General features: G+C 40.8%; 1 protein-coding gene across 1 annotated transcript; it reads left to right on the plus strand.

Annotated features, from left to right (window-relative positions):
• LOC8061537 (transcription factor SRM1) lies at window positions 18,363-19,774 on the plus strand. Its single transcript, XM_002436786.2, has 2 exons — window positions 18,363-18,845; window positions 19,055-19,774. Exons 1-2 carry the CDS (start codon window positions 18,403-18,405, stop codon window positions 19,566-19,568), a joined length of 957 nt encoding a protein of 318 aa, XP_002436831.1. The 5' UTR covers window positions 18,363-18,402; the 3' UTR covers window positions 19,569-19,774.

The following is a 21,234-nucleotide window of genomic DNA, read 5'->3' on the forward strand; positions in this document are numbered from 1 at the left end:
AGGAGTCAATCTTCGATTGGTTTCCGGATCTGTCAAGAGGATTCTTGGTAATTCTCTATTGTTCTTCAATTGTTCATCTTTGTTCTTCAATATTATGAATATGACTTTGTTCTACTTCAATATATTGATTATGACTTTGCTCTACTTGTTTATATTCGTAATTATATTGTTCTTAGTTTTTCATAGTTATATACTTGGCTTAGTTAGATTGGAATTATATACATGTTTAGGATCATATAGCGTTTATCCATCGGATCCATGGGTAAATGATAGATATTGTGTAGGCGTGGTGCCTATACCGTATTTATCTACGATTGTACCCTATATGCCAGATCGCGGGGTAGTTCGTGGTAGTGACAGCTCCATTGATTCTTATATAGTCCCCCTATCGTGTATTGGGCTAGCAGAGCAACATTATTACAGGGGAGTGATTGTGATGTTTCTCATATTCCTTGATAATATCACTATGCATGGGAGTAGTCCTGTCTCACAATGATTGCTAAGTATAATTGCACTAACTATGATATGCTAGGCTGTATAGTTAAGAATAACTTAGGAAATATTCGTGTAGTTCGTCCTAATTCCATGCTAATAACTTGCTAGAATATCTAATTGAGGTGCTTATCATATTTATATGTGGCTAAGTTATGCTGATCAGATTAATTATCTTTGTCACCATTCATACTTTATATATCCTTTATGTGACACTTATCCCTGTATGAAAGAGATAGATAAATGTTCTCAATTATACATGCAATGATAGATACTCAATCTTATATTCTATTCTATAATCAACATTGATTATTACTAATCCCTTCGCAGTGGTAAAAATATAAATAACGATACCTGGAATACTTCCCGGTAAAAATGCTACATCGGTATTAATCTGTGCGCTTGCAGATCCCATTTATTATTTATTTAGGAGAGCAATTGCATATTTCAATACCGCGTCTTTCATGTCATGCTGGGGATGACAACTTGGCTTAAGTGGCATGAGGGATAGGTGAAAGGTCCTAATATGGCTAGAGGGGGGTGAATAGCCTATTTGAAAAATTCTACAAACTCACTAGAGAAAGAGGTTAGTAAAAAAACAAAGCGAAGCTTTTTGCTCTAGCTCTAAAGGGGTGTTTGCAAGCCACCTATCCAACAATTCTAGTTGATATAATCTCTAGGCACACAAGAGCTATGTCACTACTTACACTAGAGAGCTACCTAAAGTTTCTATACAAGTAAGTAAGCTACTCTAGTTTGTGGGAATGTAAAAAGAGATGGTTTGATCTTTATACCACCGCGTAGAGGGGATGAACCAATCAATAATATGAAGTCCAATCACCGGGAGAAGTCCAATGAACAATCACAATGGAGACACACAATTTTCTCCCGAGGTTCACGTGCTTGCCGGCACGCTACGTCCCCGTTGTGTCGACCAACACTTGGTGGTTCGGTGGCTAAGAGGTGTAGCACGAACCTCGTCCTCACTAGGACACCACAAGAACCTACCCACAAGTGAGGTAGCTCAATGACACGAGCAATCCACTAATGTTGCCTTTGGCTCTCCGCCGAGGTAGGCACAAACCTCTCACAATCACCGGGAGATGGCCACGAACAATCACCAACTCATGCCAAAGCTCCTCCGCAGCTCCAAGCCGTCTAGGTGGCGGCAACCACCAAGAGTAACAAGCAAACCCGCTGCTCAACGATCACTAGTGCCACTAGATGCTCAAACTCTAAGCAAATGCAACTAGGATCTCTCCCAATCTCTCTTTGGATGAACAAATCTTGAACAAGGTGAGTGGGAGGTGTGGGAGTATGCTCACAAGGTGTATCAACAAGTTGGAGAGTCAAGAGGGTGAGCAAGAACCGGCCAAGGCTTATTTATAGAAGTCCCAACCTTCAACTAGCCGTTGGCAGTTTATCCCACAGTCTGCGTTCACACCGGACGCGTCCTAGTTCACACCGGACGCGTCCGCTAGAGCAGCGTCCGGTGCTCCTGACCGTTAGAAAAGTAGCCGTTGCCTCTAACACTGTCAAGGCACCGGACGCTCACTTTTGAAATACCGGACGCGTCCGGTATGCACCGGACCCAAACTCAGAGAGCGTCGCAAACTTGAGTCAACACCGGTCGCCACACCGGACGCACACACCGGACGGTCCGGTGTGCACCAGACTCACACCCAGAGAGCTCTGCAAGAGGAGTTTGCACCGGACGCCAACTCGGACGCGTCCTAGTTCACACCGGACGCGTCTGGTGTTCACCGGACGCAAACTCAGAGAGTTTCACCGAGAAACGAACTCACCGGACGAGGCACACCGGACTCTACACGAAAACTGTTTCCACGTCCGGTGCCTCAACTCGGACGCGTCCGACCTCATACCGGACGCGTCCGGCCTGAACGCGCTGCACAAAAAAGATTTCTAACTTCTTCCCTTGCTTCCAAGTGCCAACACCAAAGTGTCTCCACACTTGTGCACGTGTGTTAGCATATTTCAAAACTTTTTACAAGGGTTACTTAGTTAGCTCACTAGGTCCTAATGCACATGCAAGGAATCCAATCACCTAGTGGCACTTAGACAACCGTTTTCACAACGAGATTACCCCTCTTAATAGTACGACTATCTATCCTAAATGTGATCACACCCTCTATGGTGTCTTGATCACCAAAACCAAAACCCTAAGCAATACCTTTGCCTTGATCTCCATAGGGTTTTGTTTTTCTCTTTCTTCTTTTCCAAGTTGAGCAATTAATAATCTTGTGGTCATCACCATCATCACCATGATCATTACTTGCTCCATCACTTGGCATGTACTAACCTCATTAAGTCTACACACACTTAGTATAGAGGTTAGTGCTAGGGTTTCATCAATTATCCAAAACCAAACTAGGGCTTTCAATCTCCCCCTTTTTGGTAATTGATGACAACCCTTTTTACAAAGATTTTCAATAAAATTTTCTTGGATTCATGTTGCTTGCCCAAGCATTTTACCATGTGCAAAGGTTATGGACAAGTTTCATAAACCCAAATTGGTAGGAATTGCTCCCCCTACATATGTGCTAAGAGTTTGGATTTGAAAGCTTGCACATATGCTTGAATAGGAAAAATAGGAGTCAATTTCTACCAAATGATGCTAAGGTGTAAAGAACGGACCTTTGAAGCGTGATACCAATCGGAGTTGCCAATATACACCATCCTTAGAACCATTAGTAACTAGACATTCACAAAACTAGAACACCCCGTGAGATCAACATTATAAACAAGGTTCTAGTACCACTTGTGAAATAACTAAAAGTCTAGTTACACTACCTATGCATGCTAGTTCTTCATTTCATCAATCAAAACTATAACTAGCATACACCACACAAGCAAGGCATTTGGAGATAAAGCTTCTAAAGCTAATGCAAATGCAAGCATACATATGTGATGCACATTCAAATGCAACATACAAGTTTGTGAGCTTGCTCCCCCTACTTGTGTGCTTCAAAATTTTAATTGATCCCCTTCTTTTATTTATTTGATCATGTTACTCCCCTATCTTAAATCTTTGGGAAATTCTCTCCCCCTTTGTTATCAATGACCACAAAAGGTGAGCTCAAATTTTAGATAGGGTAGTGTGAAACCATGTGAAGTGAGATCATTTTCCCAAATTTGGTCCAATCTAGATTACTTGCCTAAGATATTTAACTCGGTTTGATCCAAGGACAAGCTTCTTCACACCTCCAAATAAGGGTTATCTTGTACCATGTTGAGTTAAACACTTATAGCTCATATTCTAGATCAAACACTAGGATTGCAAGCCCACAAACATGTCATATGCTACCACTAGATCAAGTCAAGCATAAAAGCAATAGTGGTACCATACAAGCATCAAATTCATTTGATTTTCATGAATGAGTCTAAGACATGTAAGGAATAACTAGATGCACTAAACAAGTCCTTAGCAAAGATGGATGACATGTCAAACAATTTTACCTTGCTTTGCTTGAAGGAGAGGCATGTCATATAATGGGGGTGCATCAACACATATTTGAGAAGTCAAGTATGTTCAATTCATTCCTTAGCTTGCAAAACCTCTTCTCATCAAGTGGCTTGGTGAATATATCGGCAAGTTGATCATCGGTGCCTATGCTCTCAATGCAAATGTCCCCTTTTTGTTGGTAATCTCTTATGAAGTGATGGCGGACATCTATGTGCTTTGTTCTTGAGTGTTGAATCGGATTGTTGGTGAGCTTCACGGCACTTTCATTGTCACATAGCAATGGCACTTGCTTGAAGTTGATTCAAAAGTCCTTCAAAGTTGCCTTCATCCATAGGATTTGTGTACAACAACTACCGGCCGCAATGTACTCCGCTTCGGCAGTTGATAGTGCAACACTATTTTGCTTCTTGGATGACCATGAGACAAGTGATCTTCCCAATAGTTGTCATGTGCCCGATGTGCTTCTTCTCTCAACTTTGCATCCCGCATAGTCCGAGTCAGAATATCCAACAAGTTCAAACTTTGCACCTTTAGGATACCACAAACCAACATTTTGTGTATGCTTCAAGTACCTCAATATTCTCTTTGTTGCTTTCAAATGACTTTCTCTTGGTGAGGCTTGAAATCTTGCACACATGCATACACTAAACATGACATCCGGTCTTGATGCGGTCACATAGAGTAGGCTTCCAATCATAGACCGATACAACTTTTGATCCACCATATTTCCACTTGTATCACTATCTAGGCTTCCATTTGTTCCCATTGGAGTGCTAATTGATTTTGCATCATCCATACCAAACTTCTTGAGCATGTCTTTTATGTACTTGCCTTGACTCACAAATGTGCCATTCTTCAATTGCTTGATTTGAAGACCAAGGAAGTAACTAAGCTCTCCAATCATTGACATCTCAAACTCATTAGCCATCATGTTTCCAAACTCCTCACAAAATTCTTGATTGGTTGATCCAAATATGATATCATCAACATAGATTTGCAACACAAACAAGTCTTTGCCAATCTTCTTGGTGAAGAGAGTGGTGTCAACCTTGCGCATTTTGAAACCTTTAGAGAGTAAGAAATCTCTCAATCTCTCATACCATGCTCTAGGTGCTTGCTTCAAACCATACAATGCCTTTCTTAGCTTGTAAACATGGTTGGGTTTCTTGTCATCTTCAAAACCGGGAGGTTGCTCAACATATACTTCTTCATTGATATAGCCATTGAGAAATGCACTCTTGACATCCATTTGGTATAACTTGATGTTATGAGCACAAGCATAGGCCAACAAGATCCTAATTGCTTCCAATCTTGCAACCGGGGCATATGTTTTACCAAAGTCAAGACCTTCAACTTGAGTATAGCCTTGTGCTACCAATCTTGCTTTGTTTCTTACAACTATCCCATCTTGATCTTGTTTGTTCTGAAAGACCGATCTAGTACCAATGACATTGTGATCACTAGGCCTTTCAACTAATTCCCATACTTGATTTCTCTTGAAATTATTAAGCTCTTCATGCATAGCATTAACCCAATCAACATCTCTCAATGCTTCATCAATCTTCTTTGGCTCAATGTGAGACATAAAGGAGAAGTGCTCACAAAATGATGCTAATCTTGATCTAGTTTGCACTCCTCTTTGAATATCACCAATGATATGATCCAATGGATGATCTCTTGCAATGTTTGTTGGTTGGAGTATTTGCACTTGATTGCTTGCACTTGGTTGCTCATAAGATGATGTACTAGCTTGTTGATCTTGCACTTGTGTACCACTTGTACTAGCTTGGTTTTGATTATGAGAACCACTAGCTTGCACATTAGAGGCAGGAAGCACTTGATCTTTGTCATCTTCAACATCAATCACCTCTCTTGGCCTTAAATCACCAATGTCCATATTCTTCATTGCATCGGCCAATTGAGTGCCTCTCACATCATCTAGGTTCTCTTCTTCCTCATGAGAGCCATTGGTTTCATCAAACTCAACATCATGCACCTCTTCAAGAGTACCACTAGCCAAATTCCAAACTCTATAAGCTTTGCTAGTAGTTGAGTAACCAAGCAAGAATCCTTCATCACATTTCTTTTCAAATTTACTCAATCTAGTGCCTTTCTTCAATATGTAGCATTTGCAACCAAAAACCTGAAAATATGCAATGTTGGGTTTTCTTCCATTCAAGAGCTCATATGGTGTCTTCTCCATCATTGGGTGACAATAGAGTCGGTTGCTATAGTAGCAAGCAGTGTTGATTGCTTCGGCCCAAAAAGAATGACTCACATTGTACTCACTCAACATTGATCTTGCCATGTCAATTAAGGTTCTATTCTTTCTCTCAACAAGACCATTTGATTGTGGAGTGTACTTGGCCGAGAATTGATGCCTAATGCCAAATTCATCACAAAGCTCATCAACTCTTCTATTCTTGAATTCACTTCCATTGTCACTTCTCACTTTCTTGATGGTTGTTTCAAACTCATTGTGTATTCTCTTGACAAATTATTTGAAGGTTGCAAAAGCATCACTCTTGTCACTAAGAAAGAATACCCATGTGTATCTTGTGAAATCATCCACTATCACAAATCCATATTTGTTTCCACCAATGCTTGTGTATGTGGTTGGTCCAAATAAGTCCATGTGCAACAACTCAAATGCCTTGCATGTACTCATGATTCTTTTCTTTGGATGAGTGTTGCCAACTTGCTTTCCGGCTTGACATGCACTACAAAGCTTGTCTTTCTCAAATGTAACATCTTTCAAGCCTCTAACAAGATCATGTTTGACTAACTTGTTTAATTGTTTCATTCCAACATGACCAAGCCTTCTATGCCATAACCAACCCATGCTAGATTTAGTGAGCAAGCATGTTGACAATTGAGCTTCACTAGCATTGAAATTAACCAAGTATAGATTCTCATATCTAAAGCCTTTGAATATCAAGTTTGAGCCATCTACACTTATGATTTCTACATCATCAACTCCAAATATGCATTTGAAACCAAGATCACAAAGTTGAGCTACGGATAGCAAGTTGAAGTTCAAGCTCTCTACTAGTAGCACATTGGAAATGCTCAAGTCATTGGATATAGCAATTTTACCAAGCCCTTTGACCTTGCCTTTGCCATTGTCACCAAATGTGATACTATCAACACCATTGTCATCATTTGGATTGATTGAATTGAACATTCTTGAATCTCCGGTCATGTGTTGTGTGCACCCACTATCAAGCACCCAATGCCTTCCTCCGGCTTTATAGTTTACCTACAAAACAAATCAATGTTTCTTAGGTACCCATACTTGTTTGGGTCCTTGGAGGTTAGTGACTAGGCTCTTTGGTACCCAAACGGCCTTCTTCTTTGGACCCACAATTGGTGTACCAACAAACTTAGCATGCACACTCTTCTCACCCTTGGTAAGCACATAACAAGAATCAAAAGGAATGTAAGGTACATTAGTAATTTTCTTGTTCTTGTTCATTTTATTGCAATTAAGCTCTAGGTGCCCAACTTGCTTGCATTTGTTGCAATACCGACCATTGCTCTTCACAAAGCTAGGCTTGTGAGTTGCAAAACCTTTCTTGCCCTTCTTGGGGGTATAGCCTAATCCCTCTTTGTTGAGAGAAAACCTTTGGCTACCCAAGCACTTTAGCAAGCGGGCCTCACCACCATAGGCTTTGCCTAGGGCGTGAGTGAGCTCATCCACCTCTCTCTTGAGGGTCTCATTCTCAACCTTTAGTGAGGTATCACAAGTGACACTAACACTAGAAGTAGAGGTAGAGTTGGTGGTGGTGGATGAAGAACTACAAGAAGAGTTAGTGGCAACAACCATAGGTAGGTTGGGTGATTCTTTAATTAAGTCACATGTTGTGCCCACATCACATGATACAACAACCTTTTCCTTGTTCTCTTCTAACAACAAGGAGTGAGCTTTCTCAAGCTTGGTGTGAGCTTTGCCAAGCTTTTCATGGGCTTCCACTAGCCTCTCATGATTAGCATTGAGCTCATCAAAGGATTGCTCAAGAGCTTTTAACTTCTTGGCCAATTCTTTGCACTTCTTGTTTTTAGATTGAATAAGTGAATCGGCTTGTTCTAGCATGTCCATGAGTTGTTCATTAGTGAATTCATTTTCATCATCACTATCACTATCATGTTCATTTTCACTTTCACTTTCACTCTCATCATATTGTACCTTGTGGCCCTTGGCCATGAAGCATGAAGGAGTGTCGAAGAGTGATGGCTTGTTGTTGATAGCAATGCTAGCAAGTGCCTTTTTCTTGGATGCTTTGTCATCATCACTTGAATCATCATCCGAAGAGGCATCACTATCCCATGTCACAACATAGGATCCACCCTTCTTCTTCTTTTTGAAAACCATCTTCTTCTCCTTCTTTTCTTTCTTCTCCTTCTTGTTCTTCTTGTCATGCTCATCATTGTCACTATTGTAAGGACAATCCGCCACAATATGATCGGGGCTTTTACACTTGTAGCATAGCCTCAGATGCTCCTTGTTCTTGAAGTGATCTCTTCTCTTTCTTGTGTGATAGCCCTTTTTCTTCATCATCTTGCCAAACTTGCGGACAAAGAGTGCTAGTGCTTCATCATCATCACTATCATCATTGGAGCACTCCTCATCACTTGATTCTTCTTTCTTGGCCTTGCCCTTGTTCTTGCTCTTAGATGAAGAGCTAGCTTTGAATGCTACACTCTTCTTCTTGTCATCATCATCCTTCTTCATGACCTCATCATCATCATTGTCATTGTATTGATCTTCGGTCATGACATCTACAAGTACCTCATTGGGAGATACACCCGTCAATCCACCTCTAAAGATGATTGTTCTCAATGTCTTGAACCTCTTGGGCAAGCACATCAAGAACTTGTGAATAAAGTCCTCATCCTTCACTTTCTCACCTAGGCCCTTGAGATCATTGATGATGACTTGGAGCCTATAGAACATCTCCGGTATGGACTCATCATCCTTCATCTTGAAGTTGGATAGCTTGTCCTTGAGCATATACAATTTGGCACTTTTTACCGTTGTAGTGCCCTCATATGTTTCTTCTAATCTTGTCCACACTTCACTTGCTTTCTCAAGATCTTTGACTTGTTCAAACACCTTTGAATCAATGCCATTATAAATTGTGTTGAGAGCCTTGTTTGCTCTCTCATTGTCGGTGGGATTTGCGGGGTCAAGGATCACAAAGTCATTCTCCGTGACTTCCCACACTCTATCATTGATTGATCCAAGGTACATCTTCATTTTTCTCTTCCAACAGTCAAAGGAACTTGTGCCATCAAAGAACGGTGGCTTACCCCCAACATGGTTGAACACTATTCGAGCCATAATTTGAGCACCGAGGTTGTTAAGCCTTCACAAAACGGTGACCACGGCTACGATACCACTTGAAAGGTCCTAATATGGCTAGAGGGGGGGGTGAATAGCCTATTTGAAAAATTCTACAAACTCACTAGAGAAAGAGGTTAGTAAAAAACAAAGCGAAGCTTTTTGCTCTAGCTCTAAAGGGGTGTTTGCAAGCCACCTATCCAACAATTCTAGTTGATATAATCTCTAGGCACACAAGAGCTATGTCACTACTTACACTAGAGAGCTACCTAAAGTTTCTATACAAGTAAGTAAGATACTCTAGTTTGCGGGAATGTAAAAAGAGATGGTTTGATCTTTATACCGCCGCGTAGAGGGGATGAACCAATCAATAATATGAAGTCCAATCACCGGGAGAAGTCCAATGAACAATCACAATGGAGACACACAATTTTCTCCCGAGGTTCACGTGCTTGCCGGCACGCTACGTCCCCGTTGTGTCGACCAACACTTATTGGTTCGGTGGCTAAGAGGTGTAGCACGAACCTCGTCCTCACTAGGACACCACAAGAACCTACCCACAAGTGAGGTAGCTCAATGACACGAGCAATCCACTAATGTCGCCTTTGGCTCTCCGCCGAGGTAGGCACAAACCTCTCACAATCACCGGGAGATGGCCACGAACAATCACCAACTCGTGCCAAAGCTCCTCCGCAGCTCCAAGCCGTCTAGGTGGCGGCAACCACCAAGAGTAACAAGCAAACCCGCTGCTCAACGATCACTAGTGCCACTAGATGCTCAAACTCTAAGCAAATGCAACTAGGATCTCTCCCAATCTCTCTTTGGATGAACAAATCTTGAACAAGGTGAGTGGGAGGTGTGGGAGTATGCTCACAAGGTGTATCAACAAGTTGGAGAGTCAAGAGGGTGAGCAAGAACCGGCCAAGGCTTATTTATAGAAGTCCCAACCTTCAACTAGCCGTTGGCAGTCTATCCCACAGTCTGCGTTCACACCGGACGCGTCCTAGTTCACACCGGACGTGTCCGGTATGAGCCAGACCAGCGTCCGGTGCTCCTGACCGTTAGAAAAGTAGTCGTTGCCTCTGACACTGTCAAGGCACCGGACGCTCACTTTTGAAATACCGGACGCGTCCGGTATGCAGCAGACCCAAACTCAGAGAGCGTCGCAAACTTGAGTCAACACCGGTCGCCACACCGGACGCACACACCGGACGGTCCGGTGTGCACCGGACTCACACCCAAAGAGCTCTGCAAGAGGAGTTTGCACCGGACGCCAACTCGGACGCGTCCTAGTTCACACCGGACGCGTCCGGTGTGCACCGGACGCAAACTCAGAGAGTTTCACCGAGAAACGAACTCACCGGACGAGGCACACCGGACTCTACGCAAAAACTGTTTCCGCGTCCGGTGCCTCAACTCGGACGCGTCCGGCCTGAACGCGCTGCACAAAAAGATTTCTAACTTCTTCCCTTGCTTCCAAGTGCCAACACCAAAGTGTCTCCACACTTGTGCACGTGTGTTAGCATATTTCAAAACATTTTACAAGGGTTACTTAGTTAGCTCACTAGGTCCTAATGCACATGCAAGGAATCCAATCACCTAGTGGCACTTAGACAACCGTTTTCACAACGAGATTACCCCTCTTAATAGTACGGCTATCTATCCTAAATGTGATCACACCCTCTATGGTGTCTTGATCACTAAAACCAAAACCCTAAGCAATACCTTTGCCTTGATCTCCATAGGGTTTTATTTTTCTCTTTCTTCTTTTCCAAGTTGAGCACTTTATCATCTTGTGGTCATCACCATCATCACCATGATCATTACTTGCTCCATCACTTGGCATGTACTAACCTCATTAAGTCTACACACACTTAGTATAGAGGTTAGTGCTAGGGTTTCATCAATTATCCAAAACCAAACTAGGGCTTTCAATAGGTTTGCAATTTTTGATGCCGTTATCAGAATTAGAAAAATACGTCTACTTTTGGTAGTGACGTTAAGAATGCCCAACAGCTACTCAAATGTATCATGATATCTAAGTTCCTCCTGCTTAAGCTCTATTATTCCTTCATTGATATGTCGTGCTCTGAAATCTCTACAAAATTCCTGCCAAGTGACAGTAGGAGCATGGTTGGGACTAGCAGCTTGGTAAGACTCCCACCAAGTTTGAGCTTCTCCCTGTAGCTATCCTGAAGCATACAACACCTTTTCCAAGTCATTGCATTGTGCTATGTTCAATTGTTTCTCCACAGCATGCAGCCAGTCATCTACCTCCATAGGGTCTACAGAGTGAGTAAACACTGGAGGTCTTCCCTTCATGAATTCCCCATGCTTGTCCCTCACATGAACAAGTGGTGGTGGTAGCGGTGGTGTAGGTTGATGCTGAAGGTGTTGTATAAAAGCATGCATCATCTTGTTTTGAGTCTGCATGAGCTAAGCATTGGCACCCCTGCCACGGCCTCTGCCTTTACCGCTTCCCCTTGCTGTCATCTACATTCCAAGGTACAGAAACAGATCTTAGTAACATCCAACATGATAATTACAAGAGATAATTGAATCTGAATTTTTCTGGGCGACATCCAACATTAGCAGTTCAGAAAATCAGTCATATCTCGAGTTCCAGAATTCAATAGAGACATTTTGTACAACGTTGGAAATATAAAGAAATTATCTATAACTTTCATTTATACCATATTAACAGATTCCATCATTAAATTAGTCAAAAATGGGCACAACCGAAACTGTTCTAGAATTCCAGACTGCACAGAAACCTCAACTTTCAACAGTAATATCTCACAGCTCATAATACATAATAGTGTCATTCTTACGTCATTGGAGAGATATGGAAGTCTACTTGTTCTCAGAAAAATTTGATAAACTTTTCATGAACAGAAATTTAAATATACCAGAATCATTGCAGACTGCTCCAGAAATCAGCAAGGGACAGAAACAGAATATGACCCAAACCAACTATTTATTCATGTTCTTACTTAAGGTTCTTAACTAAGGAACTTGTAGACATGCCCACAAAGTTCCAGCACTCATCACAAAAATCCAAATCACACATTATCATAATAACAAATTCAGCAAGCACACCAAGTTCACACCACACTAGAAAAAGACTCCACTTGACTGACGATACTACTAACATTCCTATTACATGTGGGTTTCCTATTCCTCGGGAGCGGCATCCTTTAAGATGGGTTCTAAATGAATCCTCTCATGAAGCTTGGGATGGCCTAGCTCTGCTCGAAGATCATCCGCTTCCCTTCGCTCCTGCTCCAGGAGTTCTCTCTCACAGCACAGTTCATCCTCCAATCGGATCACCTTGAAGGTTAGTTCAGAAGTCAGCAATACTTGTGCCTTAAGCTTCGATACTATAGCATCCAGGGTCCAAAACTTTTCCTCGAGCATGAAGCGAGGATAATGATATGTCATACTGGGCCTCCTCAAAGCGTCTGCCACGATAAAAGACCAATGCTTGGTAAGCTGCCTCGGCCATACTATCCTTTGCAGTAGCCCGGCTAACTCGAGAGAGAGGTGTTTTGACTCCACCCTGTGAATACCCTTAGTAGCATCCAGTGTCTTGATTATCAGCTCTGTGTCCCAATGTGATCTCCTCAGGAGATGCCTATGCTCTGTGCAACAATACTCTAGAGTGGCTTGCAAATTTGGGTAGTAGCGATTCAATGCCTGCACCAGTAGTTCATGGAAGAAAGCCTTGGGGTCTGACTCTGGAAACCAGACCACTAAAGTCCAACCCATCTATGCATTAGCTAGTTGAGCAGGCTGGGGTGGGGGTGGATCCTGCATCTCCTCATCCTCAGGCACATCTTCCTCCTAAGCTCCTTGTTGACACATGCTAACACCACTTGAATACTAGGTTGTCATCCCCAGTATGGCACTAGTGTGTACTATGGTATTTATACGCACATAAATAAATCCTCAAGCGCACGGATACCGTTGTAGCTTTAACCTGGTTAAAGGTTTTATCGTATCCACAGGGAAACGGGAGAACTGATCTACGCTCTAACTTAACCTAGATAGATAGGTAGGTGTAAATAGGAAAGATGGTAGAATTGAATAAGAACAATATTAAAGGTAAGATAACAATGGGTGATAATATGGGAATAGAGTGTAGAGCAATCTAGTATATGGGTGATGGTAGGAGAATAGAGAGGATAACTAGGGTTTCTCTACTTCAAAGGGGTATGTCTATGTCTGGGACAAACCATGTGATAAGAATACACCACAAAGGATGCTTATCCATAGGATGATAAACCCTACCAGTCATGCTAACGGGAGGTGCACTACAGAGGACCAACGTAGCTGTCACCTACGCGGCCTACCACACGATCCGGCTAGACATGGGATATCCACAAGTAATCTAGGTCTAAGCACCACGCTTACACCTATACTACAACTCTAACCTATAGGGTCCTATAGATTAAAGTACTCGAAAGAGTTGCAAACTAGATCATACATCGATAGTAATTGCATAATAAAATATAAATAGATTACCAGAGTCATCCCATGAGCAAGCTTGATTAGAGCTTGATCATGGCAAAGTACAACCGGAGGAAGAACCGACAGGCCGGCCTCTCCTCCAATCCTCCCTCGCTCTCCATCTCACTATTATCTGGATCTACTCTAGTTTAGAGAAGAGAGGAGAGCTCTCATCTCCAAACCCTAGCTTTTGCTCTGTCTATGAATAATGAATAGGGATGCCTCCTCCAGGGGCCAGGGGCCCTACTTATATAGCCCCCTCAAATGAACGTGGGCCGTCGAATCAAATCGACCTTAATCGTATAGTTTTCCTTGATCCTCAAAGGCGGTGGAGCATAATCCTCGAGGCGGAGCCTGATTGGTTCCTGTAGCAGGGCGGGCTCCCTAGGGGGGAGGGCGGGCGCCCTACCCCCGGGCCCACTCGGCCTTCCGTTCATTCCCGTGGCTTCTAGAGTCTTCTAGATGATAGAAAATTGCCGCACACGTTAATATCTCTATGTAAACTCGACGTGTGGGCCTTTCCACCATATTTCCTGATAACCCCCTGCAGATATAGACAAACACCAAAACTCATGGAATTCTGTGAGATAAAACCCTAAGTCTTGGTGTTGGTTGCATTTGGATCCTTTTCTTTATTTATTTGATGATTAAATTTGATACTTAAGGACCGTCAACACTCCTCTCACCCATGATTCTTCATCTGCGAGCTCATGAACACCCTCCATATGCTACCCCCTTGGGTTGAACAGGGCACGATACTCCTCAGTAGACATGCATGCAGCACTACGGGTACGGGGCGGCTTCTACAAAAAGTTTTTAGACATAGATCAGATAGATGCAATAATTTTTCAATAGAATAAGATTGAGAAGCATAAAAAAATAAAACTTTTAGCAAATAACAAGGCCATAGTGGGAAGCATGAAACACGTAAAGTAAACGACCCAAATAATTTTTGTTGAAATTAAAATTTATCATAAGTTTAGTAACATGTTTTTAAGTTGTACAATCTCTGTAGAGTGTTAAAAACTCGTATACTAGCCATGCTCACGGTCAAGAGCGACCTCGGAGATTCTTATATTAAAGATGATGATGATTATTAAGTTATTATGTTCATTTGATTATCGTTTACTTTGGATTAATTATGCTTACATTTAATCATGTGGTTATGGGATTTATTTCGCTACCTTAGCACTTGCTACTTAAATATGAACATGTTATCCACATATAAAAGCTAAATGCAGTTAAATCAGTGTCAGCTATTTGAGCCTCATGTACCCCTAGTTATACTTGTTGAGTACGATATGTGCTCACTCTTGCAATTTCCCAACACTTCAGGTTATGCAAATGATGATGATTGGATTGAGGATTATCGATATGAGTACTAGGTTTGGTGTCAACTAGTCAACAGTTGTCCCTGTGTGATGCTTCCGTCGAGAGAGTTTATTCATCATATTTATCTTTATTGTATAAGACTATGTGATTATTATTATTCCGCTATGTAATAAACATTGTGATGATACTCTTGAGATTTGTCTACTTATATGTGCGACAGTTTCTGGGGTGCACATGAGTTTTTTATGCATCCTATTTTGTTCTTGAAATTCATCTTCAAGCTCTGTGTTGCAACCTTGCCTCCGCCAACTCCCAGTCCTTGATGTAGGTCAGCCACTCCACCGTCTCTGGCTTCAACCTCCTCCGCCGCTCCTCGATGATCCTACCAGTCATACTAAATGTTAATTCTGAAGATATGGTAGACACAGGAATAGTTAAAACATCTTTAGCCATGATGGACAACACTAGATATGTTAGTTTGTGCTCATGCCACCATCTCGAGATGTCAAATGAATCATCCAACTGGCTAACAATGTCACAGTCCAAGTATGAGACAAGTTCAGAAGCATTAGAAGCTGTAGAAGTAGCAGCATGCAGCAAAGCAGTAGCAGATGTATCTCTAGACAGATTAAGAGTAGAATGTAGCAGTGAAGTACCCCCACCAGAAGAACTAGAATCATCATCATATATTTCATCCTAGGCAGACCTTTTCTTACCAGACAGGTTTCAAGGGACAGTCCTCCTCAACCTAACAACTCCATATTTCTCTTCATGCTTATTGTAAACATCAGTAAGCCTAGCTCTAGTGCCAACATGGTAAACATTATATTCTATATTGGTTAGGTTCATCAACTTCCTCAACACTTTTGAAAACCCCATCATTTTTTCTTTAGGGTCCAAGATGAATGCAAAAGAATAGAGAAAAGGTATGTCCCTCCAATATTTATTGTATTTATCTACCATAGGTTGAACCACATTTCTTAAGTGAATGTCATTAGCATAATATTTCAGGTGTATAGCAATCTTAATTAGATAATGAATCATAAGTGGAGATGTAGGACAGTAAACACTAGACAAGGCAACAGTAGCATCATAGAATAGTGCAAGAAACTTAAATACTTTTTCAGCAACAACACAATATTCTTCAGTTAGAATCAATTCACCTTCCTCACCTCTAGGATAATTGGCATGTATGAAAGTAGTGAAAGGATCCTTGTGAGGAAACAAAGTCTTAAGTATGAGATATGTAGAGTTCCACCTTACATCCATGTCCAACTGAAACTTTCTAGGCCTATAACTAGAAGCAATGCAATAGTTCTTATATGCTACAATTCTCTAGTCAGATGAGTTTAGAAATGATATTGCAGTTCTAAAAACTTCAATCAAAGATTTAAGATAATCAAGTGCCTCCTTAACAATCAGGTTTATTATATGGCATGCACAATGCTGATGCAAGAACATAGTACTAACAACAGATTCATGATGTCTTGGATCCTCTGCAGCAACCTCAAGACCAAGATATTTAGACAAAATAGGCCTTTTTTGGTCATGGTAGAGAGGTCTTGGATAGCTTTACCATTCTCTTTCTATGACTCCTAGATAGCCTCACACTCTGTGGACCACTCGTCTTACTTCTTCGCATGTTGTTCTTTGAGCCGAGTGCTTTTGGCATTCAAATTATGCTTGACCTCTTCAGTTTGAGCATCAAGCTTCTTGGCCATACACTCCTTGAAGGCCTGCTCAATAAACAAATTCACCCATGAATTCATCAAGACTTAAAGATATCATACATAGTTGTCTAGATATTACCTTGAACTTTTCATCAAGGGTAGTTTCCCTAGCCATGAACGTGGCCCCTGATGAAGTTAACTCAGCTAGTTGGTGCTGAGGATCACATTGCTACTATGATAAGTGTGCTTCCTTTTGATGCACCAAGGCTGTTATACCTTGAGTCTAAAGTAGTATTGTTTTTCTATTAAGTTGAGAAAACTTCTATGAATAACTAGGTTTATGTGTAACATGGACACTAATTAAATACATTCAATTTTAAATCTATATGTGCTACATATAAGAATATCATTGCATGGACATCTATTCCTTTTCAAGATGAACATAACTATTCATCTTATTGTATTTCTACTATTGGTTTGTGAGCTGGTTGAACCCAAGGTGAAATGAAAGTGAATATTTAAGGTACTAAGTTACTGAGATTAACTCTAATTCTTGCTCTTTTGTGTTAACTAATTATTATGAGCACTTATAGCCTTTCATAGAAAGACCACTAGTGGTTTGTGGCTGATCAACAAGGAGTCATATGTGATGTAATGAGAAACATTTTTTACCAATTTAGTTAGTCTTGGATGCATACATAAATCATGAAGGTCTAAAGGAAACATGCAATTCATATCTTCTCAGGTCATTTAGAACAACTCAAGAAAAGAGGGAAGACCAAACCATCCACAAACTAACATAGTTGTAAATTGCCAATTAACAAAGTTACTTACATTGGCATGCATTTGGTATATCTGTACCAAATACAACTATTGCATACCATATCACAAGAAAAGATATGCATATATTACAAGATTTGAAATGTTCATGATCATTTATGTTGCGATAACTCATCAAGATGTTTGAATAAAAAATATATATCGCACATGTGAGATGAAGCATTAATTGCAATCATTAGACTTCCCCATTAACGATGTAGTCAACTAATAGTAGCTAAACCAGTTGCTGGTATCATTCTATCTTGTGTGCGTAGGAATGACTTTAGTGGCGGTATGGCCATGCATGACCACACATGTCACCCAATCAATGGCTACATACATGGGCGCACATTGGTCTACCTTGAAACCTACCAAACCAGACTACACTAGTGTGTCTCTACCTTTTCTACTCTCAAGTTTGTGCTCTACATAGGAAAACTGTTGGCGTTGACAAGTTGACAATGTGTATATGGAGCTTATAGCAAATTTATAGCACTAAATATTAATGCATTTCAGAAAAAAAGTCGCACAATTAGAGATATATTTTATATATAAGGTGTATACTATTCTTTGACTTTGTTACCAAAATCTCAATTTTCCAATCATAGCAAAGTCAATTCTCTAATTAATCAAAATTAGGAAAAAAAGATTCACATGAAGCCTATAAATACCAGCCTTGGTGTTTGCCATTCTCCACAACCCAACAACCCTTGTTCTTAGCTCAAACTACCAATTGTTGCATAGTACTGAAACACATGGATCCTAAGTTCAAGGGAGAGTGGAGTACCTCTGAGATCGAGATGGTGAAATCTCTCATTGCAAGGGAAAATGCCAACAACAATTGCCCAAGTGATATGAACAAGAAGCACAATCAAATAGTGGATGAGCTCCAAGCATTGTTCCCTAGCAAGGAGAAGTATCAGGTAATCAACTTATACATTGATGTCATGGTGGACATGACGAGAAAATTGCAGAGTAGCAACCAGCATGTGGAAGGAAGTAGCAACCTCATGAATCGACCCTTTGGGGTATTTGTGGGGAATCCATATCCATCCATGGGCAACATGGAAGCATTTGATGGTTATCAACAAGTAGAGATGTCTGGCACGAGGAATGTGAAGGAGACTCCACGAAGGAAGCCCACTCCACGGAAGGAGAGCCAACACAGTGGGAGGTTTTGGACCATAGACGAGCATAGGTTAGTTATTTGCTAAATCCTTAAAGCATCTCACACATATTTTCAATACTTGTCACATGACGTTAGTACCCTTATTTAGCATAGGTTATGAGGCATTATTATGATGAGGTGCTTATATATTATTTTTGTTTTACTAATCTTGAATATGTATGGAGATGGAATCTAAATTTCTATCTAATTAGTTAACTTCAAACTCTACCTCATTGTAGGCAATTCCTCCGTGGTCTACATGTGTACGGTCGTGGAAATTGGAAGAACATCTCTATCAACTTTGTTACCACCAAAACCCCAGTGCAAGTTTCCAGCCATGCTCAAAAGTACTTCCTTAGGAAAGAAAATCGCACCAAGAAGCAGCGTTATAGCATCAATGACATTGGACTTTATGATGTTGAGCCCTTGCCGCAGAAAAATACTTCTATCTCGGAGGGGACCGCCTTTGGTGGAGGAGTCTACAACACAAATCAGTATAGCTTTGGTGGACATACTACTTCCATGAACAATGTCCAGGCTTGGTCACCATTCTCATACCACACTGGCCATAGAAGTAGAAGCAATAGCCAGATGGGCACCTTGGCTATTGGCCAGCAACAAGAGCAGATGGGAACTGGTATTTCTTTAGTGGCTCCTACTATGGAAGCAAATGGAGGCCAATTGGACTGGACTAGTGATCAGTTGGGAGATCTTCTTGATACTCAGTGGATGATGAATGCAGACATGAACTAGGTTTTATACATCATCTAGTATGCCAAGTTCCTTTGTGGCCTATTTGTTCATCCTATATATGTGGGTTAAGAATCATAGTATTCTCTTATGCTAAGTGTGAGCAGCTTTGCTGTAATGAAATATTGTATTCTCATCCTATACTTCCAAATATATGTGTCTTGTTTCATTGTTGTGTTTACTTAGTTTGGTGTATTGGCTATGTCAGAGTCAACATTGCATTGAGCTTATTTATTTATTCTCAATTAGAGATTGAATTTTATTAATTACCCTATTTTATACTATTTCATTTTTAATGGTTGGTCGTGGCACTTATAATTGTTGAATCCAGCGATGATCTTCACATAGTACTTAACCACATGGATCCCAATTTCAATGGGAGTAGAGTGCCTCTAAGATCAAGATGGTGAAATCTCTCATTCCAAGGGACAATGCCGTAAACAATTGTGTTAGTGATATGAATAATAAGCACAATCAAATTGTGGATGAGTGTAAGAAAAATGGCCCTAGGCCCATTTTGTTTGGATTTTGGTGTTTGATGATCAACACAACCAAGTTGGACTAATGTATTTGCAAGTGTTTATTTTATAGTGCAATAGGATGCAAACATGAATTGGACCAAGATTGGAACATGAAGAATATGACCAACATTCAAACAAAGACAAATAGGATGTGTGATCAACCTAGAAGTCAAGCAAGGAGTCCAAGACATGAAGATGAGGAAGCCTGAACGAAGACATGCAAAGAAACAGAAGTGGGCAGTTGCTACTAGAAAAAGAGGTGGCACTCAACATAGTGGTGTGCACCGCCTTGGTCGCCGCCAGGGCGTGGCAGTGCACCACTAGGGGGTGGCGCTACCACTGCCCTATTTTTCTAGAGGGCGGCCAAAATGGGATTGGGCACCGGGCAGCAAATAAAAGCAACACTTTCATTACTAAAATATATTTCATCACTATGGTAAGGATAGATTTCATCATAATGTTTTTATTGAACCAAGAAGGGTCACTATGAAATATAAACTAAGTTTATTATAGCAACTAAAAACATCACCTTTATTACTAAGTGTGGTGGAAATAGTGAAGATGTGCTACTAATCCTATCCCTTCAAGCAAGCATCCAAAGCAAGCACCTAGAAAGATAAAGGGGGTGAGAATAAATCTCAGCAAGCAAACTGCCTAAACATGTTATTTAAACTACAAGTTCATTAGACATTGATTTAAATAAATAATAAATAAAGGTTCATGATAAGAATATTTTTCCAATAAATTTTCCATAAACATGTAATGAGCATAATATACAATAATTAAATGATATCCACATATGAATAACACAATACTCCTCAAATGAATAAAAATAATACTCCACATATCTTCTTCATGCCAAAATAAAACTTCAACACAAATAAACCTCAAAGTGTGAATGCAATGCATATGCATGTCCACTGTCTCCATTCTTCACACCACATGAAAGGAATGCATATGTAATACAAATAGCATGCTCTTTTGCACCCTTACCCCTCCACGGGACACTATAAGAGTGTGCATCATACCCTCCACGGGACACTATATGATGATTGTTGATGGTGGATATACTATAGATATTCACACTCAAAACACCATCAACATGTCTCGGACTCAAGGAAGAATAGCATAACATGAACATATTTTAT

This window comes from Sorghum bicolor, chromosome 10 (genome assembly GCF_000003195.3).
Source record: "Sorghum bicolor cultivar BTx623 chromosome 10, Sorghum_bicolor_NCBIv3, whole genome shotgun sequence".
NCBI lineage: Eukaryota > Viridiplantae > Streptophyta > Magnoliopsida > Poales > Poaceae > Sorghum > Sorghum bicolor.